The sequence below is a fragment of the Triturus cristatus genome, chromosome 3_1 (genome assembly GCF_964204655.1).
Source record: "Triturus cristatus chromosome 3_1, aTriCri1.1, whole genome shotgun sequence".
In the NCBI taxonomy this organism is placed as follows: Eukaryota; Metazoa; Chordata; class Amphibia; order Caudata; family Salamandridae; genus Triturus; species Triturus cristatus.
The window spans coordinates 7,162,403-7,175,437 of record NC_140583.1 but is presented as its reverse complement, the minus strand read 5'-3'; the positions used below and the strand labels follow the sequence as shown (position 1 = coordinate 7,175,437).

The 13,035-nt window shown below is 50.1% G+C and overlaps 1 protein-coding gene across 1 annotated transcript in view; it reads left to right on the top strand.

Annotated features, from left to right (window-relative positions):
• The window catches only part of NUP160 (nucleoporin 160), a 521,427-nt gene that overhangs the window by 497,803 nt on the left and 10,589 nt on the right, over positions 1–13,035 (top strand). The window contains exon 35 of the mRNA XM_085646519.1: positions 8,566–8,670. Within this exon, the coding sequence (XP_085502645.1) occupies positions 8,566–8,670 (105 nt within the window). The remainder of the gene's footprint in view (positions 1–8,565; positions 8,671–13,035) is intronic.

Below are 13,035 nucleotides of genomic sequence, written 5' to 3'. Positions count from 1 at the left end.
GCCCTTCGAGATGCCCCCTTAACCCTACTAGTCCTATAGTGTGCTGGCTGACTGGTTCAGTCCAGCCTTCAACCACTGACCGGCAATGTCTGCTCTGATCTAGTGGGAGATGTTTGCACCTTCGACTACAGGAAGGGTAGTAAATCAGCCGATCAAGGCAGGAGGCTTCATAGGCCTCTGTTGCCTTTGATGTGCGAACCAAGACTTCTCCAGACAGGGAGGAAGCCAACCCTTGCCTTGGGCTCATTTGGCACCAGGACATGCAGGAAAATTGGCTATACAGGAGGCGTGTTGCCCTGCCGGATTGAACATACCTCTAGGGTGGACAGTCTGAAGTGAACTCAAGGATCGGAATTTCACCATCTTAAGTGTGGTGGAATTATAAATTCTGGCACAGGGTGATGCCCACTAACCAAAGGAAGTGGTCATCAAGGGGGTTGTAGATACCCCAGGGGTGAGTAGCCCATTGGCTACTACCCTTGACTCCCCTTAACGCCACCAAATTGTGTATTTAGGGGACCCCCTGACACCAGGAACGTTGATTTGACGGATTGAGAAGAAGAGGACACAGAGCCGCAAGAAAAAGCGAGAACTGAGGACTGCTGTGGACTTTTGGCGCTGAACACTGCCTGCCGCTTTGTGTTGAAAATCGTGACCCAGTAACTCGTCCTGTAACTGAACATCTTCCAAGAACCCTGGGAGACTGCCAGCCCTTTACAAATTGCCAGAAAATCTCCCTTGGAGTAGAGGAGCTACTCCCCTGCAGTATACAGGCACCGAAGAGCAAAGTCCAGTTCACCGAGTTGCTGCTCCCCGGCCAGCCCGACACGGCATCCCCTCGGGTAAGAGCGAACTGTGCCTGCGAAGGTCAGATCTGTTTCCCCACCAAGTTAGAGGATACCAGGACCAACCGGAGCAGCACAGGACCAATACCTGGGGTACCAGACCCCTTGCAGCAAACAGACCGTGAGAGTCCAATCGAGACTCCAACAACTCCAAGACCTAGCAGCCGTCGCAGACCCACTTCCATGGTGATACACAGAGCCAAGCCGACATTTTTACTCTGCACTCGAGCGCCCCAGCCCGGGTACCACCAAACCAGATGTGCCCCTTGCATTGTGAGCTCCATAACTTGTCTTGAAGTCCCCCTCTGCAGCCTGTTTTTAGGGCACCCCCTTCCTACCAGCTTAGTGTGCACAGCTACCAACTCTACCAGCACATCTGCACCCGGACTGCCCAGGGTAGGTAACGAGGAACTGCTGGTAGGAACTTTGGACCTTGAATCCCCATGACCCCCAAGTCCCAAAGGAGACCCCCCCAGAAAACGATCACAAATAATTGCAGGCAATATATGCCTTTTCTCCCATAGGAATGCATTGCTATGTAAAGACGCATTTTAATTGAACATTTTACATACCTGCTGAAATCGCTATTTAAAAAAGTACTTATTTGATCACGAGGGGCTTGGTATCAAAATGTAGATTAAAATGCCTCTTGTTTTATAAATTGTACTCCGATTTATTCTTGTTTGTCTCCTTTATTGCCTCTGTGTCAACAAATGCTTAGCACTACCCTCTGATATGCCTCGATGCTCGCCCACACTACCTCAAAAGAGAGCATTTGGTAAATCGTTTGTGCCTCTGTGAACCAGCTAGGGTTGCCTGGACTCTTTACAAGGTCTACCTCATTTTGGTCTACTATATGAAGAACCCTATAGCTCACAACCCATGCCTCTCCATCACAGAAGAGAACGTGGTTTTGCAGCTTGAAGATCTTTCTGGATTCACTATGCTGTGCATTATTCCGCGATCTGGTGGTTGGGTCCGGATTCGTAGTCTCTTTTCTTTTTTCGTAGCCCAGATGGGCGTCGACGTCCCACCATTTGGTGTACTTCTCGTGACGTCGGCGTGCTTCCTGCGGAAGTCCCACCTTGGGGCGCCATCTTCAGATTCTTTTTTCCGCAGTTTGGTCTGGATCGTCAACGAGAAGCTCCAGAGTTTTACGAAGAACAAAGAAGAAGAGCAGGAGTTTCATCGAAAAGAAGTAAAGTAACGACTACAGAGAGGAAGAACATAGAGCCGGGACGACGAAGAAGGAAGAGAACCTCGAGATCTTCGACGTCCAACGGAGAATGCGCACTCAGGAACTCTGAGCGCAGGAATGGACAAAACACCTTTTAAATTCTGCCGTAACTGCCACCAGAAATACAAGCAGAAGGACCAACATCCGGTCTGCAACCTTTGCCTGCCGATCGACCAACAGAGCAAGGACTGCAACGCCTGTTCCGCCTTCATGCCGAAGACACTCCGGGTGAGAGAAAGGCAGAGGAGAGCCAACTTCAACATGGAAGGCAAGGGTAAGGCCCCAACGCTGTACGAACTGGGCCTCTCCACCGACGATGAAGCTAACATCGCCGAGGGACCTGATGACTCCACGGTCGTAGAGACCGATAAGAAAACGTCTGACAAGGTAAGAGAAAGGTCGAGCACAAATTCCCCGAAAGGGCCCCGAAAAACAGACACTGACTCTCGAAAACCAGAGTCTAAGTCCTCAAAAGGAGCACCGGCACCAAAAATTTCGACGACCGCGAGTGGATCCAAGGACGAAAGACCCAGCGGATCCTTCGAGAAGGACTCCCAGGTGCCGAAGACCGCCGAAAGACAAAGTTCGTCGAAACAGGCCCACGAGGGGCGTTCGACTACGAAGGACAAGGCCGCGTCGACGCAAGCTCTGTCGAAAAGACCAGCGCTCGACGCCGAACACGCCTCCGGAATGGAGAAGAAAAAGAGAAGGCTCGAGGCGGAGATGGAGAGCATCCTTCAAAGGAAGGAGTTCGACGAAAAGATGAATAAATTCACAATCCCAACGAAACCATCTACGGTTATCGTCGAAGTTGAGGAGCAGGAAGAGTTCGACGCCGAAGAGCAGTCGAAAGCTCCCGAACAAGAGGAGGAAGATCTCTACTATGAGGGAGCAGAAGAGGAGCAGCAGTCGATCTACGGCTCAGCACCGTCGACGACGCAAGAGCTGGAGTGGCAGGACCTCGACGCCGAAAATCCAGAAGAGCCCGTGGAGACCTATCCTTCGAGGCCTTCGCTGCCAGATGATATTGGGGCGTACAACATGGTCGTGAAAAGCGCAGCAGCAGCTTTTGGCGTGAAGCTAGAAGAGGAAAAACCAAAAGCATATTTCTTACTCGAAACACTGCTCCCCATCCAGACAAGGAGCCAGTTCCTTCCCATGCTCCAGAGTGTCATGAACCAAGGGAAAGAGGCGTTCAAGGACCCAGCAACTTGCCGATCCATCACGCCCAGAACTGAGAAAAAATACAAACACTCCTCACAGGACCCTCCATATATCAAGGGATCTGTTACTGCAGACTCCATTATTGCATCCACAGCCAGAAAAAGGGCCAATGTCCCGGCGACCTCGGGGCCACCTCCTGACGAGAGCAGAAGGATGGACCTCACAGGAAGGAAAATAGAGAGAATCGCTGCAATGCACTGGCGCATGGCGAACTCGAATGCACTGCTGAACAGGCATCAGTACCAACACTGGGACGAGATGGGGGACCTGATCAAGCATCTCCCCGAACAATACCAACAAAGGGCTTCCCATCTAGTGGAAGAGGGGAAAAATATAGCAAACTCATGCCTTAAGACAGCATTGGACGGGGCAGAGACATCAAGCAAACTGATTTCGATAGGAATCACTGAAAGGAGGCAGGCCTGGCTCAGGATTTCAGGATTCAAACAAGAGGTCCAGAACAATATACTGAACACCCCTTTCAACGGAGAAACACTGTTCGGGGCACCGGTGGATGAAAAGCTCACCCAACTCAAAAAAGAAAATGAGACCGCAAGGTCCATGGGGGCCCTGCAATTCAGAGGGATGAGAAGAGGTACCACGACTCGGAGACTCTATGGAAGGAAACCAGCCGGGAACGTCACACCAAACATTCCAGCAAGGGGAGAGTCACGGCCAGCAGGGGCAGCAGAAACAAAACTGGCAGTACCAACCTCGGGGGCAGTCCTTTCGCGGTAGGGGGAACGGACGAGGCCAAAGAAGAGGGGGAGACCAACCCGCCTCAAAGTGACTTCGCACGGAGAAGACGGCTCACCCACAAGATACCTCCGAGGGTAGAGCACAAAAAGAACAAAATAAAGGGGTACACGAACCGAACGCCTACGAGGAAGCAACACCAGTAGGCGAAAGGCTGAGACTTTTCCTTCAAGAATGGAAAAGAATAACTACGGACAAATGGATACTCAACATCATACAGTACGGGAACTGCATAGAGTTGGAAAGGAGCCCTCCAAACAGAAAACCAAAGAGAAGGGAACACTCAGGACAGGAGCTAGCACAAATCGCAGAGGAGGCACTACAGCTACTCCAAAAGGAGGCCGTAGAACCGGTACCATTCAAGGAAAGGAACAAAGGAGTGTACTCCAACTACTTCCTGGTACCAAAGGTGGTCGAGACACTAAGGCCCATCCTGGATCTACGATTCCTAAACAAGTACGTAAGGACGCAAAAATTCAAAATGACATCCCTACAAGAAGTACTCCCACAGATGGGAGACGGAAACTTTATGTCCACCGTGGATCTCAAGGACGCCTACCTGCACATCCCAATGAACAGGCAGCACAAAAAACTGTTAAGGTTCGCAATCAACAAGGATCACTACCAATTCACAACCCTGGCATTCGGGCGGAAGTCCGCACCAAGGGTTTTCACAAAATGCCTTGCTGCGGTAGCAGCGTACCTGCGGAGGGAAGTGATTCATGTGTATCCTTACCTCGACGACTGGCTAATAAAAGCAAGTTCACGCGAAAAATGCGAGGAACACGCACAGTGGGTCACAAGGACACTAACGATCCTGGGGTTCTCAATACACTGGGGGAAATCATCAATGAAACCAGAGCAGGTGAAGATATTCCTGGGGGCACAGATCAACACCATAGACAGTACGGTGATGCCCAGCGACAAGAGAACAATAGCCCTGCTGAAGGAGACGCGCCTCTACCAGAAGGGGCAAGCTCTGACAGTGAGAACAGCGAGCAAGATCATGGGGATGATGGCGTCATGCATCCACCTAGTCCCCAATGTACGGCTTCACATGAGACCTTTCCAGGAATGGCTGCAACAACAATGGTCACAAGCAAACGGAAGTTGGGAGGATCTAGTGGTTGTTACCCAGGCAGTGCAAGAGGAGATAGCATGGTGGAACATAACTATAGGAAAGCCCTTGACACCACCAAGCCCAACTGTGACCATCACCACAGACGCATCCCAGTTAGGATGGGGAGCACACATGAACAAGCTTAGAGTGAGGGGTCTATGGACTCCAACGGATGCGGTCAAAAACATCAACTACCTGGAATTGAAGACCGTGCTGCTAGCCCTGAAGGCCTTCCAGAGGCAGCTATACAACCAAAAAGTGTTGATACAGACGGACAATACGACAACAATGTTCTACATCAACAAGCAGGGAGGAACACAATCGTTCCCCCCCCCCCCCCCCCCCCCTTTCCACTCTGGCTCAGGAGATTTGGAGATGGGCCATCCCACTCAAGATAGACCTGCTGGCCATACACCTACCAGGGAAGGACAATGTGGAGGCAGACTGGCTCAGCAGGCAGACCTCGGCATCCCACGAGTGGGAGCTCAGTGGACAGAAAACGCAGAGGCTATTCCAAAGGTGGGGAACGCCGACAATAGACCTGTTTGCAACACACCTGAATGCAAAATGCCGAAACTTCGCATCCAGACTACCAGAAAAACAATCCCAGGGGAATGCTCTATGGATAAGTCGGTCAAGAACATTTGCCTACGCTTTTCAACCAATACCACTGATACACAGGGTACTGAACAAGTGCAGGACCAGCAACATGACACTGATCCTAGTGGCACCACAGTGGGCAAGACAGACATGGTACTCACAAATAGTGGAAATGGCACAGGGCCCTCCTCACAAATTCGCAAAAAGAAAGTACTTGCTCTCCATGCAGAACGGAGAGGTTCTACACCCAGAGCCAGAGAGCCTCGCACTGGCGGCTTGGCTCCTGAGGACATAGAGTTCGCACACCTTAAACTACCTCAAAGCACTATGCGAGTGCTGCGGGAGGCAAGGAGACCAACAACACGGAAATGCTATGGGGAGAAATGGAAAAGGTTCACAATGTGGTGCAGCAAAAACAAACTGCAAAATAAATTGACAAGGGAATCAACGGTGCTTAGATACCTCACACACCTACTAAAGGCTAAGCTATGCTCATCCTTGCTTAGGGTCCACCTAGCGGCAATCGTAGCTTACACACGAGGTGAGACGGGAGGAAGTTTCTTTACGTCACGAGTAGTAAAGAGATTCCTGGAAGGGGCAAAAAGAATAGCGCCACCAAAGAGGATGCCGCCTCTGGCATGGAACCTCAACATAGTCCTTACGGAACTTATGAAGGCGCCCTTTGAGCCCATCCACAAGGCCTCGCTACAAATGCTGACAATGAAAACAGCCTTTCTCGTGGCAATAACCTCGCAACGCAGAGTAAGCGAGCTGCAAGCGCTAACGCTGCAAGAGCCCTACATCCAGATACACAAGGACAGAGTCGTAATGAGAACGGACCCACACTTCATGCCAAAGGTGGTGTCGGCATTCCATATGAACCAGACAATTCAAATACCAAGTTTCTTTCGGAACCCAGCCACAAGCGTAGAAAGGGCACTGCACAGTCTAGACGCTAGAAGGGCGGTGATGCACTACATCGAGAGAACCAAGGAGCACAGGAAAACCAAGCAGTTTTTTGTGACCTTCGCAACCAGCTTCCTGGGTAGACCAGTGACAAAAGGCACCATCGCGCGATGGATCGCGCTGACGATACAATTCTGCCACAAACAGGCAGGGCAAGAGCTATTGGAAGGGGCACGGGCCCACTCCACGAGAAAGAAGGGAGCAACAATTGCCTTTCTGGCAAATACACCCATTCAAGACATATGCCTGGCGGCAACTTGGGCTTCAGTGCACACGTTCACTAATCACTACTGCATGGATATACAGATGAACAAGGAAGCACCAGTAGGACAAAAGGTGCTTCAACATATATTCAACGACCAACGCTCATCTTCCACCCAGCTGCCGCAAAGATAACAAACCGCTACAAAATCTATGCACAGCATAGTGAATCCAGAAAGATTCACGCTGCAAAACGAATAGTTTCTTACCTGTCGGTGTAGTTTTGCAGCTTGAAGATCTTTCTGGATTCACTAGCGAACCCACCCACCTTCGCCAGAAAGATGAGGCAGGAGAAGGTGGAAGGACAAAGAATAAAAGAACAAGAAAATACTGAAAGAATATATTGAAATGGAAATTACTAGAACGCCTAGGGTTAAAAAAAAAAAAAACGAGAAAGAGGGAAAAAAGAACCCGAAGATGGTGCCCCAAGGTGGGACTTCCGCAGGAAGCACACCGACGTCACGAGAAGTACACCAAATGGTAGGACATCGACGCCCTCCTGGGCTACGAAAAAAAAAGACAAAAGAAAAACTACAAATCCGGACCCAACCACCAGATCGCGGAATAATGCACAGCATAGTGAATCCAGAAAGATCTTCAAGCTGCAAAACTACACCGGTAAGAAACTATTCGTTCTGCGGTTACTTAAATCCCATTCCACGATAACTTTTGGCGACTTGTTCCCGGGCGGACATATATTCGACAATGCTGGCAGAGATAGGGTGACAAGATTGACCTTTATGGACCAGTTTATTTATACCAGGATCACTCTGCTTAAACCCTCGTAGGACGTAGCTGTGTCCAGTAGTAGACACCTGAGAAGAAAAATGGTGGGGTCTCCTTGTGGACACCTGGATGGGCGGAGCGATGATCCCCTGTGTGGACATAGGTGGTGACAGAGGGAGGTAATAGTGGTGATCCCTGGTAGACACCTGGGGGAGGACCCATTAGTATCCCAGAGTAGAAATCTGTAGAAAAAGAGCAGTAGTTTGCCAGAATTAACACTAGGATGGGACGGAACACCTGTGTCCACAGGTGCACAGGTCAGGAACTGAACATTGGTGAATCTGAATGGACACCTGGGACGAGGGAGCAGTGAACCCCTGGCTGGACGGCAGTGTGGTGTCACTGTGTGGACACCTGCCTGGGGTGGAGCGGTGATGTTCCAGAGTGGACAGAGAAAAAGGACCGAACGGTTGTGCCCCTTTCATGGTCACTGCAAGAGGTAGTTGTGGTATTCCTGAGTGGATACCTCCGTGGTAGGGGCGGTGGGTGTTTGGGTTGTATTTTTTGTTTATTTTTTTGGTGGGGGCTAGGGCTGGGTCATGAGGCCATGTTCTGCAAGGGGACACTTGAGATAAAGGGCCTTGTACCTCTTGGGCTCTTTGGGGGTGACCTGTGTCCCATCAAATGGACTTCTGGAGAACAGAGCTGTGTGCCCCCACTGAACACTAGGTGGATTCCCTGTATCCCTCAATGTACACCTGGGTTGGGTAATGACTCTTACGCTTACATTTACTGTTTGATAACGGTCACTGTTGCTTGCTCTTTTGCAGCGTCCTCTTTCTGGTGCTTCACCCATGGTGTGGTTACCGTACTCTGCCATTGACCATCTGCTTCAAGCACTGAGTGAGAATCCTTCCAACCAGCACAGCGTTGCGGTACGTATGGTGCTCACATTCTCATCAGCATGCTGTGACTTTCACTCTGTATTGTTGGGTGGAGAAAAATTTAAATAAATATGATGATCTCATGCAAAAGTAAATTGCCCTAAAAAAGGTATTACATCAATAATTCTGGCATTTGTCAGTGCTACCTATGTCACATTGTCAATGAATTGTATATCATGTAGTCTATATGTATGTAGCACAAACCTAGCCAAAAGGCAGCAGAGCACTCTGCAGGGTCAAAGGTGAGCATACCGTTAATGAACAGGAGAGGTAGCTGGTTTGTGGATCATTAAGCTTGATGTGGTGGTCTTTAAATTGGTGGCTTGAGTTCTTAAACTGGAGCAGCGTTGGAGCAGTCCTGATAGCTACAGGTTTATTTTTTTCAGATCCTGGGCGCATAAGACGGGAAAGTTCTGCTTTGTTTTTCCTTTTTCAATAAATCAGGGGTTGTTAAGAGCGCTACTCACCCGTGAGGGTCTCAAGGCGCTGAGGAGGGAAGGTTGGGGGGGGTGGGGTCGCAGGTCCGTTAGCCGAAGAGCCAGGTCTTGAGGGCCTTCCTGAAGGTGTTCAGGGAGGGGGTGAGTCTGATCTCTGCCGGGAGCTCGTTTCAGGTTTTGGACGCAATGTGGGATAAGGATCTTCCACCTACTCCGGATCTGCGGATGCGCGGAGTTTCGGCCAGTGCTAGGTTGGAAGATCGGAGGTTTCTTTTGGGTATGTGGAAGTTGATTCTGTCATTGAGGTATTTGGGTTCGGTGTTGTGCAGACATTTGTAGGTGTGGATGAGGATTTTGAAGGTGACTTTTCTCCACGGGGAGCCAGTGGAGCCTTCAAAGGTGTTGGCTGATGTGTTCGTGCTGGGGGATGGCGAGGACAAGTTGGGCGGCAGTATTATGTATCGTCTGGAGTTTTTGAAATAGGGACTTTTATGCCGGCGTATAGTGCGTTTCCATAGTCCACTCTGCTGGTGATGAGTGCGTGAGTGACTGTCTTCCTTGACTCTGGAGGGTATCCATTTGAACGTCTTGCGGCGGGTGTTGAAGCAGCTGGAGGTGACAGTGTTGATCTGCTGGCTCATGGTGAGGGATGAGTAGAGTATGATGCCGAGGTTTTTGGCGTTGTTCGACGGGCTCAGCAGACTTCCAAGAGTTGTCGGCCACAAGGGATGGTGACGAGGACTTGTGTTCTCAGCATTGTGCTTAAGGCAGCTGTTGGTCATCCAGACTGCGACCTCCTGCATTCCTTTGTGGAAGTTGAGTCTGGCTGTGGTGGGGTCTATGGTGAGGGAGAGGATGAGCTGGGTGTCAGCGTTGGAGACTATGTTGAGGCCGTGTTGTCAGATGATGGCGGCGAGGGGGGCCATGTAGAGTTTTATATAGCCCGACCTTGACCCGAATCTGGTATCAGAGCGCTTACATAGCACCAGTTGCATTACATGTTAGGCACGGGGATATTAAGTGATTTGCCCAGAATCACAGGATGTTCAGCCTCATTGCTGAGACTCAAACCCAGTTCCCCAGATTGCCAGATTGGAGGTCGACCGCCCTTGCCGTTAGGCCAACTCCTCTCCCCTGTTCAAGAGGGTTGGGCTCAGTGATGATCCCTGTGGGACTCCGCAGGTGATTATCGTGGGATCGGAGAGGATGGGCGGCAGTCTGATTCTTTGGATTCTTCCGGGGAGGAATGATCGGATACAGTCTAAGGCTGTTCCTTGTATGCCGAAGTCGAGTGTGCAGCGGGAGACGGTGTCGAAGGCCTTGATCCAGAAGGGTGCGGATGTCATCTGTGGCGGCGAGTAGGGCAGTCTCTGTGCTGTGGTTGCTTCGGAATACGGGTTGTGACAGGTCGAGGATGGCTTTGTCTTCGATGAATCGTGTTAGTTCCCTGTTGACTGTTTTCTCTGCAACTTTGGCCGCAAAGGGGAGGAGTGAGATGGGCCTGTAGTTCTTGAGGTCGGCTGTCTGCTTCTTGAGCAGGGGCCTGACATTTGCGCGTTTCCAGTCGTCTAGGAAAGTTCCTGTTTCGAGGGTGGTGTTGATGGTGCGTTGTAGTTCTGGTGCGGTAGCGGCTTTGTGGTAGATGTGTGGAGAGCTGGGGGCAATGGGGGCCCCTGAGTTCATGTCTTTGATGGTTGAGGTGGTGTCTTCAGCTGTGATTGGCGTGGAGATGGTGGGCTAATACCTAATTCTGAACTACCTTGTAGCAGCAGATTCCCAAATCACGCCAAGTCATAGGGCCTTGAGGAATTGCTTTGGACAAATTGTATGAATTATTACTGGTGTAATGGTGGATTTTGGTTTATTCTTTTTCATTTGGTGTATTTTCACTTTTGGTTATTGTGCACATTGTTTCTGAATGCACACTTTAAAACTTTATAGTTTTGTGGAATTGATGTGTATTTGCCTCTGATAGGAGCAAATTCTTCTTTGAAAATGTATTTTTGTATAAAAGTATTGTGAATAAGACACAATCAGCTTATGAACCTATTAGTCTAAGCTCCAGTCTGCTTCAATCAAAGAGCAGCATGAAAGATTGATAGCCAGCTGCTTTTTCTTGTATTCTGGCCAAGGTTGGCACCGAGACATTGTTTCCAACGTCAAACATGCCGGCTCGGGACCGAGTCGAGTAAATCCTCTTTGGATCTGAAACATTCCTGTTCCAAACCCAAATCTGGTTCAGAGCTGAAATTCTCCATGCCAAAAGAAAAGCATGTTTCGGAACCGAAACCGTCCGTTACTAAAAGCAAGCCCATCTCTGCATCAAACCCTTCGGTGCCGAAATCAAAAAACAGCAGTTTTGACCCTTCTGACTCCCAAACTGGATTCCAAACAATAGATTTATCTAAATCCTGATACAGGACATGTTCATGCTAAACCTCCAGTTAAGCGCAAGCTTCCTCCTGAGGACTCTCACTATGACTCCTTTAAAGAAGGAGGAGGGTGTGGCTATCAGCCCTGTTTATCCTGCTCCACCATCTCCCCCCTTTCCACCCTATTCTCCACATTTCGATCCTTTACAAATTTCACCTCCGGGGTCTCCACTTTCACAGCCTGAAGAGGGAGATATTGAAAAGGAAGATATTAATTTACCTACAGACCCATGGAAGGGATCACACCATTGACCCTCCATTAGACAATGACCCAGACCTTTACCCTGCAAAGCCCCCCACCTGATAACGTGGCTCATCAGGAGCTCATTGCTAGAGCAGCAGAGTTCCATGGAGTGGCGTTACGTAGAGTCCATCAGGAGCTCATTGCTAGAGCGGCAGAGTACCATGGAGTGGCGTTACGTAGAGTCCATCAGGAGCTCATTGCTAGAGCAGCAGAGTACCATGGAGTGGCGTTACGTAAAGAGTCCATCCGGAGCTCATTGCTAGAGCAGCAGAGTACCATGGAGTGGCGATACATAGAGTCCATCGGGAGCTCATTGCTAGAGCAGCAGAGGACCATGGAGTGGCGTTACGTAGAGTCCATCAGGAGCTCATTGCTAGAGCAGCAGAGTACCATGGAGTGGCGTTACGTAAAGAGTCCATCCGGAGCTCATTGCTAGAGCAGCAGAGTACCATGGAGTGGCGATACATAGAGTCCATCGGGAGCTCATTGCTAGAGCAGCAGAGGACCATGGAGTGGCGTTACGTAGAGTCCATCAGGAGCTCATTGCTAGAGCAGCAGAGTACCGTGGAGTGGCGTTACGTAGAGTCCATCGGGAGCTCATTGCTAGAGCAGCAGAGTACCATGGAGTGGCGTTACGTAAAGAGTCCATCAGGAGCTCATTGCTAGAGCAGCAGAGTACCGTGGAGTGGCGTTACGTAAAGAGTCCATCCGGAGCTCATTGCTAGAGCAGCAGAGTACCATGGAGTGGCGATACATAGAGTCCATCGGGAGCTCATTGCTAGAGCAGCAGAGGACCATGGAGTGACGTTACGTAGAGATTCCATCAGGAGCTCATTGCTAGAGCAGCAGAGTACCGTGGAGTGGCGTTACGTAAAGAGTCCATCAGGAGCGCATTGCTAGAGCAGCAGAGTACCATGGAGTGGCGATGCATAGAGTCCATCGGGAGCTCATTGCTAGAGCAGCAGAGGACCATGGAGTGGCGTTACGTAAAGAGTCCATCAGGAGCTCATTGCTAGAGCAGCAGAGTACCGTGGAGTGGCGTTACGTAAAGAGTCCATCAGGAGCTCATTGCTAGAGCAGCAGAGTACCGTGGAGTGGCGTTACGTAAAGAGTCCATCAGGAGCTCATTGCTAGAGCAGCAGAGTACCATAGAGTGACGTTACGTAGAGTCCATCAGGAGCTCATTGCTAGAGCGGCAGAGTACCATGGAGGGGTGTTACGTAGAGTCCATCAGGAGCTCATT